The 10,544-nt window shown below is 34.1% G+C and overlaps 1 protein-coding gene across 1 annotated transcript in view; it reads right to left on the bottom strand.

Annotated features, from left to right (window-relative positions):
• Nucleotides 1-202: 202 nt before the first annotated feature.
• The window catches only part of UBR5 (ubiquitin protein ligase E3 component n-recognin 5), a 124,675-nt gene continuing 114,333 nt past the window's right edge, over nucleotides 203-10,544 (bottom strand). The window contains exons 53-59 of the mRNA XM_012784323.3: nucleotides 9,950-10,125; nucleotides 9,636-9,720; nucleotides 7,930-8,085; nucleotides 7,461-7,574; nucleotides 5,504-5,648; nucleotides 4,142-4,227; nucleotides 203-828 (exon numbers count right to left, since the gene is read on the bottom strand). Coding sequence (XP_012639777.1) covers nucleotides 616-828; nucleotides 4,142-4,227; nucleotides 5,504-5,648; nucleotides 7,461-7,574; nucleotides 7,930-8,085; nucleotides 9,636-9,720; nucleotides 9,950-10,125 — 975 coding nt within the window. The 3' untranslated portion in view covers nucleotides 203-615. The remainder of the gene's footprint in view (nucleotides 829-4,141; nucleotides 4,228-5,503; nucleotides 5,649-7,460; nucleotides 7,575-7,929; nucleotides 8,086-9,635; nucleotides 9,721-9,949; nucleotides 10,126-10,544) is intronic.

The following is a 10,544-nucleotide window of genomic DNA, read 5'->3' as shown; positions in this document are numbered from 1 at the left end:
AATGAACAAATTACATGCAAAATATTAGTGATATCATTTAATATCCTAGAGCTCAATGCAGTCTAAATAAACTGCAATAAAAGTGGTTTTTATAGGTAAAAGTGATTTCATCTCTAAGATCTGAATGTTAAGAACTTTTTACAAGTTCCATATACATGATACACAATTGCAGCCAACCACAAATTAAACACCATAAAAAAAGTTAAAACACAGAACATACTTAATTTTTTATTTTGAAATTCCCTATTCCCTCTATACAAGAACCTTTGCTGAAACACTTTCCAGAAAGGCAGCAGTGAATTTTCAGAACATTTTACATTTTTTTCCCCTCAGCAAAAAGATAAATCACAGTGTAAATTATGTTGTTCTGCTGTCATCTTTGGCTGGGGTTAGACCCAGAAGTTGTTGCCTAGCAAACCATTAAAGCCAAATGTTGCTAGTGCTCCTCAGGCCTTTAAGCTACAAACTCAGCAAGGAATGTTTGTATTTAACCTCTTTAAGGTACCACCAGGGGGGGTATGACAGCATTAACTTCCATAAACTTTTATAGACAAATGGAAAAAAATCTACAAAATTAGCTATTAATATTACACAGCAATACACACTTTTTATACTCTACACAAAACCAAAATTCTTGGTCTTAATGGCGAGTAGCAATTTCTGCTTCAGAATCTGTTTAGAGGAATAGAGTGGGACGTAAAGTCGAGAAATGCAAGTATTTGCGGTAGGAAGATGTTGGTCATCTGGTGGTCTTATTGTGATTGAGGGCATAGGCTGAAATCCTTCTTCACTGGCTGGTAATGATGGGCTTGATGTCCAAAAGTAAACCTAAACGGGAATATAATAATTACAATTTTGGCTTTTAACAGATTAATATTCAACTTTTAATTCTGGCAGTATATATACAGAGCCCCATTCTGATGTTAAAACTTATGGGAGGTGGGAAAGGTATTATTTTGAACTGGGTTTTAAATTCATTTTCTTGTACTAAAAAGGAAAGGGATCTCATACCTCAATAAAGTGTTTTTTGTTTTTTTTTTTTTTTTTAAAAAAGGAGTATGTTTAGAGTTACAAGAGGGAAAAAGTGATACAAGTGTCTTTCTGTCTCAGGGCCTCAGTTTTCTTATCTGTAACATGAGGCTACTGGACTAAATGGTTTCTAAGGGCTTTTCCTGCAGCTAAATCCATGAGTATCCATTAGCGAGAAAAGAGTCGCAAGGCCTCTAAACAAAAAATAGGGTCCAAGGTTTAAAACTCACACAGGTTATCTAAAAAAAGTATTTTATATTTTATCTACTAGCAAAAATAATGCAGTATTATCAGTGCTACCTTGTGATACAGAATAATTTTATAGTAACTAAGTGCTGAGGAACATCTATATATCAAAATCCATGCAATAGGCCGGGCGCTGTGGCTCACGCCTGTAATCCTAGCTCTTGGGAGGCCGAGGCGGGCGGATTGCTCAAGGTCAGGAGTTCAAAACCAGCCTGAGCAAGAGCGAGACCCCGTCTCTACTATAAATAGAAAGAAATTAATTGGCCAACTGATATATATATATAAAAAATTAGCCGGGCATGGTGGCGCATGCCTGTAGTCCCAGCTACCTGGGAGGCTGAGGCAGAAGGATCACTCGAGCCCAGGAGTTTGAGGTTGCTGTGAGCTAGGCTGACGCCACGGCACTCACTCTAGCCTGGGCAACAAAGTGAGACTCTGTCTCAAAAAAAAAAAAAAAAAAAAAAAAAAAAAAAAAAGAAAATCCATGCAATAAACCATATTACCACTGAGTTTTACTATATATCTATAATAAGGTTTTGTACAAAACAGTGTAAGTAAATGATGCTCAATAAATGTTAACTTCTGCTTTACTTTTTAACCTAATGTAATAACCAAGGATATGCTTCCCTGAAATACTTATTTCTCTGAACACATAACGTTAATTCCTCATCAATTCATAGGTATGTACCATTCTTCAGTCAGAGTAAGACAGTGTCTCTCTCTTATGGAAAAGCTTTTTAAATCTAATGCATTTACAGTGTACCACTAAACAGTGAAGTACATCCAATTTCCCACAGTGCCTAGGAAACCTAAATGAACTAATTTGTTATTTCCTAAAGCACAAATGTATGAGAAACTTGATCTAGAATTATAGAAAGGGATAGGAAAAAATAAAAAACAACTCTCCTAAGTGTCAGGATCTACAAAATCTGAAAAGAAATATAAAAGTATTGGAAGGTACGCTAGCGATGCAGCTGGTCCAATCCACTCATTCTATAGATAAGAAACAAGCTTAAATGTAAAGTGTTTCATCAAGGATGAAATGTGGTTCATCTACCACGGTAGATGAACTACACCACTGGACTTCCAAAAAGCTGGAATAAGAGAAATACTAGAGGACTTCTCAGAATTTTTACTAGTAAACTATGACTTTCCAAGAGTAAATTAAACTGTGTAGTCTTACCCAATAACCCCAGAAATCTTATAATTTGCAGGACTAATAATTCATGGGAAAACTGTTTGGGAAATGCTATTCTTATATCCTTCAGCTCCTCCCTGCCTCAGACACATCAGAATAAAACCAACACTATGTGAAGGATGACCTCCCAAAAGAGAAGAAAGGTAAGGAGGATAGAGGGAGACACCTTGATATAATGCTAAAGCCCTAAGAATAGACTTTCAAGACTTTAAGGAGTGAAGCTCACAAAATAAAGCTGTTGATAGGACATTTTGAGGTCCTTACAGAAGTAGATTTTCTTTTTATTAAGATTTGAGTAGTTAGCAAATTTTTCTTTTAGTAGGAGGCAGAAACTACAGTGAGATTTAACTTGGCTGACTGAACTGAGGATATGGTTTAAAAACAGAAAATTAAAACTAGGGAAGAGATTAAAATTGTTCTAAAACTTAGACCTCAGATAGTGAATCATTTCTACTTCTGAATTTGGTGGGTATTACAGAATTGATATGGGCCTTGTCTTAGGGCAACAAGGTGCCCTGAATCCAAAGACTGACTACAGGTGGGTGGTAGAACCCAAACAAGCTATTTGATCCTGAAACCAACAGGGACAGATATGGTATTGGTACTGGTAGGGACTTTAGAAAGCAAGAGTGGGAAAGTCAAATGCTGACCAATTATATCAAAACTACCTGGGGAACAATTTAGGTCAAAATTACCCCAATGGCTAAAGCGAAGAACAGAATCAGGTGGCAGCTAGGACTGCTGAATAGCCTGTCTCACCACAGTAGAGAAATATAAGAAGGCTCTTAGAGCCATCTAAAGATTCAGGAATACTAAAAGTAAGAATTCCCCTCCTTCCCTTCTCCACCCCCAAAATAAGCTTCTGTTTGAATGAAGGTAAATGGGAATCTGCAAGTTTTGTTCTTTTCCTGTACAAGTAACTATTTTTCATCATTCGAATAAAATGGATATATCTAGAAATTGGGTTATTTTTAAACATTCCACGAGTGATCTGGTTTAAATTACTAAGAACTAAGGCTGGTTAGGCAGGGGAAATGTCCAAGAGAACCGTGAGGAATGAGTATAGAAAGGATTTCTAGGGTTTTCTGGATAATGTCCTTCAAATTTCTACAAGTCTGGAGCAGATTTGTCTTCTAAAATTAATGGGCAGGTTGATTTGGTTATAGGTATACTTGAGGGTGGACAGAGGTTCACTGGCTTGGTAGACTTTCCACGACCAAAGCTTCTATTATCTAATTTATAATTCTAAGTTGGTTGGAGCTCTGTGCTAATAAGTAGAATTTAATATCCACGTATCATAATTAAACTACTCTCTTCCTAGTAAACAGATTATCAAAAGACTTTTCAGAAATTTTGCCAAGGATTGCCATTAATCAAAAGGATTAAAGATGCATATAGGGAGCAGCACATATAAGCACTATAATGGGGAAAGAAAAAAACCCCATATTCCAACAGTAAGCTAGTAGCATCTTATGGGACTAAGGACAGATTATTAATAGTTAAATGCACTTCACTTTGCTTGGAGCTTTAGTAATTCTATAACAGAGTACAAACACAACTGCCTTTTACTTCTGAATATTTATTTCTGAAGTTAAAATGACTAACACTATACACTTAAAAGGCATAGTATTTAAAAATTTTATTTTTCCTTCTATAAGTTTAACTTACAAGATCTTGTCGTTCTGTCATGCTCATCTTTTCTACTATTGACCAGAACCAACGCTTGAACTGCAAGAGCTTCTCGGCATTTTCTCCTAAGAAAGAATATAAACTCAATAGACAGTACTGTATCAGTTGTTATATCTTTAGAATATTGCTAATTAAAATATTATTTAAAATTTGGGGATTCTAATTCTTAACACAGGAATTAAAGACCATATGAAAAATGTAAAACCTCTATACTTCATCCTGACTCAAGATGACCAAAATAAGAAAAATGAACCACTAGCCTCAGTATTGATAATCACAATGACTTTAATCCAATCTGTAAACCGTAATTCATCTCATTACCTCAAGCCAGTGTTTCTCAAACTTTAATGAGTTGATAAATTAAATGGGGATCTTTAATGCAGATTCTCATTCATTCACTGGGTCTTTGGGGCTGGAGGAAGGGAACACCAGAGATGTTATTTCTAAAAAGCTTCCAGATGATGCCTATGCTGCTGATCTGAGGATCACACTTGAAGTGGCAAAGTCTTAGGCAGTTTCTTAGGATATTTTGTTTTCCCTCCTAGATTTTTGGTTTATAGATGAGACAAAGTCTCATCTCATTTTTGAAAACTAAATTAAAAAGTAGCACAACAATTATTATACAGCAACTTAAATATTGCCAGGACAAAGAAAAAGCAACATTTATCCAAATTTAACTTACTATTAATTTGGCTGAAGCTTCTTACAAAATAAGAAAAAGGGGGAAAAACTGGTACCTTTATGTACATAATAATCTTGCACTATAGGTATAATCTTTTTATAGTGAACTTCTTAGAGATTCCAATGTTTTATTGTATAATAAAGGTTATTCTAAGAGGATTATCACTACCACTCTTTATTCTTCCTAGATTCTCCATATGTTTATATGCTGTTATGTTTTCATAAGTGTGATCTAGGTCTAGCTCTAAAAAGCAAACATCATGTAATCAAATTCTTTCATTAGGGAGTTTAGGTGGCATGAATCAGAAAGGAGGGCCCATAGAGCAGGTCACATGGATTTTTTTTCCTCAATCAGTATATATAAATCCTTTACACAATTTTGTTTACCACAAAAATTTTTTATTTGTATTCATACTAAACCATATATTTTTAAAATATAGATATAAATATAGAAGAATTAACAGTAAAAGAATAACCTAATGCTAAACCATCAAAATATTTAGTTTCACCATATCTTTAAAAATAATGTAAAAAAGTTTTAATGCCAACATTTCCCAAGCCCTGTAAATTGATCTGAGAACCAGAAACTCAGAAAATGCTGACTAACCAAATTATCTATATAAATTTATTCCTTAAGTAAACATTTTTAAAGTGTCCTACCTGATTCATCATTGAAAGAGGTAAAACTGATGAGCATTTGCACATTAACTTCACCACAGCCATTTACCAAAAGCCTAAAATCTTCCGCTGTTAAATCTTCTAATGAATTTTTTGGAAGCACATCTAGTAGACCTTTCCTCATTGCCTAAAGAATTCAAAAATTGTCTTTTTATTACAATCTGTACTTCATTTTCCATGTAGCATTTATTTATATTGTTAAATCCCAATATGTAAGTTTAACAGTCTTCTTTAAGAATATTAGTTCCCATTTTAAACAAGAGAGCAAAAAAATTTCTGTATTTTTAATTTCTTATTAACAGATTCAAAAGAAAGGCAGAGGGTGGGGCATAAAAGCATACTGAATAGGCTATAGGTTCAAAAGTGAAATATTATATATTAGTAGCTAACTGAAATTTTTAAAATTATGTTAAAAACAGGCTAGTTATTAAACAATTAAAAATAGTTTCAATTTATCTAAAGTGCTATCCTGTCAGCATGCTAAGCAATGTATGATAATGACAATGACAAATCTTCCAGACACAAACCCAAAATCTAGAAGGTTACTGAGAAATTACCACAAGCCAAGTAATGTTCTAAGTACCTTACTTAATTCATTTAATCTTATCCTCATTTTGTAAAGGAGGGAACCAAAGCACAAAGAACTGCAGTAATTTGCTAACATCATATAGCTAGAGGGTAGATTTAACTCTTACAGTATAACTCCAGAGCCTACACAATTATTACAGCAGAGGGATCAGAAACACGTAAAACCATCAGGCCTAAATCTGCATAAACATTTTACCCTGGATGAGGAAAAACCTAGTAGATCTGATACTACTCTTTAGAAGGACTTGACGTCAGGGCTGGCCCTGGGCTGGTGTCTGAGAACTTGGTTTTTGGAATGTTCCCTACATTAGCAACTGAAAAGGTTGTTTTCAATGCTTGGGGCTATGAACCCTGATTGCCAATACTATTTTTACCATGTGATACAAGACAAGCAGGCACTTTCCTCTAAGAGTCTGGAATTTTAGTAATTGTGGCTGGTTGTGCAGACAGAAAAGCAGAAAGTGCCTACACGACTAGCCTCAAATAAAAACTCTGATCTCTGATTCTTAAGTGGGCTTCCTTAAGCACAAACAATGCACACTGTTGCTGCACTTCTTTTTTCTTTGGAGACAGTCTGACTCTGTCACCCTGGGTAGAGTACGGTAGTATCACTGTAGCTCACTGCAACCTCAAATTCCTGGCTGGGCTCAAGTGATCCTTCTGCCTCAGTGCACTCTACCACACCTGGCTAATTTTTTCTATTTTTGGTAGAGACAGGGCCTCGCTCTTGCTCAGGCTGCCTCTGAGTCAATATGAGTCCTTCCAGCAGTTGTACTTACAGTTAATGATTATAGTACTAGGACCCACAGCAAGATCATTTAGGGAAAAAGATATATTAGGCAGACTCTGGAGGAATCCATGTACAGGCTTCTAAGCTTATCTCTCCACCAGTGAAATGCAGCAATACAGCCAGGTGCTATGGCTTATGCCTGTAATCCTAGCACTCTGAGAGGCCTAGTTGGGAGGATAGCTTGAAGTCAGGAGTTCTAGACCAGCCTGAGCTTGTGTGGGTAGTAGTAAGAACCTAAATTATAGTCGTTATGGTCCCACAAACACCCCTTTTTTTTTTCAGGGGAAAGTGCAAACGAAGTCCCACAAACAAACTTAACAAAGTTTGTTTATCAAAGCTACTTTCTGATGATTACATGGTTTTACCAAGTAGTTTTAACCAAAAGTGAGTACTTGGTTTGGATTCTGAAATTTAAGGTGCAGTTTACATGGTAAATAAATTCATTTTAGTTTGAAAAATTTGGCCTTTTATAAACAAGGTGAATACACTGAAATAGTTTACCACATACAAAGACACAAACAGCCTCATGAGATCATATAACACGTTCTAGAAAACACTTACATGTAACGGCTGTTCTGCAACTACTAACATTCTGTGTTCTGCATATTTTCGCACATACTCATATACATTCTGGGGAGTGACTGGTATATTTACACCATTAGGAATGAGTTCAACCTGTGAAAAATTTAGGAATGTTATTTGAAGATAATTTTGTCAAAGCAGTAATAAGTTAACAGTTGATAAAACTATTTCCTAAAATTTTAAAATATAAAGAAAGTTCTTTATATGACAAATATCTAAGAAATGCGAATATTTTAGACCAAACGAAAAGCCCTTCTGCATCTCAGTCTGTCTCACTCTTGATCCATATGCTTACCGCCTGTGTCCATTTCACCTTTTGTATATCTGTGCCATATACATTTGCATCTCTCCCGTCTCCCACCCCCAACTAAACTGTTTCTATATAAGGCAAGCACAACAGATTAACCAAATTTTCTTCCAGAATCAGGGTACTGCATATTTGCTTTACCTGTCCTCCACCCTCTTCTTTACACAAGTCAATTGCGAATGCCAAATCCATTGCTGAGAAAACAGCATCAGCATCAGAACTCTGAGAAGCCAGGATTAGTTGCCGCAAACTCTCATACATTACAGGATCAAAAAAAGCAAAATCATGCCAATTGACCTAAGAAAGTAATCATATGAAACTCAATTATGAAAGAAACAACATCTGCACTCAATTCATTAGTAAATTAAAATCTGATAAAGAATTTTATCTAATTTGGATACACCAATAAAGGATAATTCCCACTGAATGTATATAATAACTGCTTTAAAGAGGTAATAAATCTTTGGCTCTGACAATATATTCAACTTCTCAAATTATAAAAAGTGTTATTTTGAAAAAATTTAAAGCCAATAACATAAAGTTCCAAAATATTTTGCAAAACCAACACTATTTATTCGAACACCAATTATGTGAAGCAGCTGGCTCAGAAATATACATCCTATTTACTCTTCACAATAATCAGAAATACAGACTTTTAAATCCAGATGATAAATATGATGCTCAAAAAAATTCACTGACTTGCCCAAGGTCACAATATTGGGCTGAACTCTAGGTCTATTTGATTTATAAGCTGTTCAATCAAACCCTGTTAAAGATTCAATGTATCAACATTTTTATGTTGCTGAGCTTTGAGTCTAGTTTTTCACTGCATAAGGACATTTTAGATGGAACACTTTAAGAATTCAGTAGGGTCAGAGTTGAGAAAAACATATATCATAATATGATACACATGTATTAATAGAAAATAATATTCATCAGTGGGTTTGATTAAAGAGAATTATTAGAGTACAGCTTTAATAATGCTGTACTCTAAATAATGATTAGATGTTTAGTGTGCATCTCTAGAAAAGAGTGTAAAGTAAATCCTCATTTAATGCCATGGAGATGTTCTTGAAAGCTGGGGCTTTAAGTAAAACAACATAGAGCAGGTCTTTGAAAAATGCTATTTCACTATAATGTATATGAGAAAAATAAAACTGGTTTTGTTTTATATTGTTTTGCTTAAAGCTGCAGTTTCCAAGAACCTACTGAAGACAATAAATAAGGGCTTACTTTATGGTATATTTCATTATTTGGAGTCAAGTACTTTCTTTAAAATATTCTGTCACCCACAGATAAGTATATTGTGTTATACTTCTTACATTTTTTTTGCTGCCTCCATGTAACTCTTATATATATTTTTGAAGTTGGAATGTTCTTTTCAATATAATACTACTTTTACCTTCTCTACCACCTGGTACAACTAAGTAGATAAATCTTATTGAGCACTTACTGTTTGCCAGGCAAATATACTATAGACTATAAACTATATTATGCTATTTTCTTTATCACTTTATAAATAGAGAAATATGCCAGAAATGTTGGGAGATTTGTTTGCAATAAGATGCAGGCCTGTCAGACCCCCAAACCCACCAGTGTTACCCACTCTGCCCTGCCATCTCCCCATATAAGGAGACTTTTTCCATGTCATTATTGTTTTTATTTTTATTAATTTTTTAATAGACAGTAAAACTGTATCATAAATGTTTGAAATTATTTATAATGGCTGTAACACTTTAAAATTTAATAGTAAGCAAATGCCATATCAGTGTGCTAGCATTTGATTATTTTGTAACAAAAAAAATTTTACAACTGTAAAAGTAGTTAGGTTCATCAAAATCACTTACTTTTCTACCAAGCAACACTTTAATTACATGTCTATTCAATGTAATAGGACATAGTTCATTCTGTAACAGACATAGTCCAAGAATCCTAATAATAAGAAAAACAGGGAAATAAGATTTAAATTCAAAAATAATTCTAGAATACGTATCACCCCCAAACACATACATAAATATATATAATATTGAAAAATTCTCTACAGCCTTATTTTTATCTAGTATGAAATAAAACACATATATATTTTTATAACTAATATATTTTAGAAAATTACAAACTGAAATTTTTTAAAACTTCAAATGTAAGATTACAGTTATTTTACCTGCCAATATTTCTGAAACAATTCAACCTTGCTTCTGTGTTTTTGCCAGGCCTTGGAGTATAAAATCCTCTTTTCCCAGGTTGGTAAAACAAAGGAGCATTGTCATCACCATCATCTGTATCATCTAAATCCATATCTACTACACTTCGACTAGAGCCATGACGCTTTCGGTTTTCCTAATATCAGAGAATATCCGAGATTAAGCCCCCAAGATTCACTTAAAAAACAAACAAACATATGAACTGGTTCTCTGAAATCATTCAAAATTAAGTCAGGTAGGCAAAGCAACATTCTTATTTAAATGTATAACAACACTAATGGCAGATAAACTTTTAATTTACCCTGTCAGAACTGTGATACATAAAGCTTGTGCATATTAAGTTTTTAACATTTGTTATTAAAATTAAATTCCTTAATGAAATTCAGGTTAGCTTCTTTTCCTTTAACACCTGAAAGATATTTTCACTGGATAAAGAATTTGGATTGACAAAAAATTCTTTCAGCACTTTGATGAATTTCCATTCTCTTCTGGCCTCCATAGTTTCGGATTAGAAATTTACTGTCTTTCAAATAATTGTTTCCCTATAAGTAAGGC

The sequence above is a fragment of the Microcebus murinus genome, chromosome 7, assembly GCF_040939455.1.
Source record: "Microcebus murinus isolate Inina chromosome 7, M.murinus_Inina_mat1.0, whole genome shotgun sequence".
In the NCBI taxonomy this organism is placed as follows: Eukaryota; Metazoa; Chordata; class Mammalia; order Primates; family Cheirogaleidae; genus Microcebus; species Microcebus murinus.
This window is presented reverse-complemented; position numbering and strand designations above follow the sequence as displayed.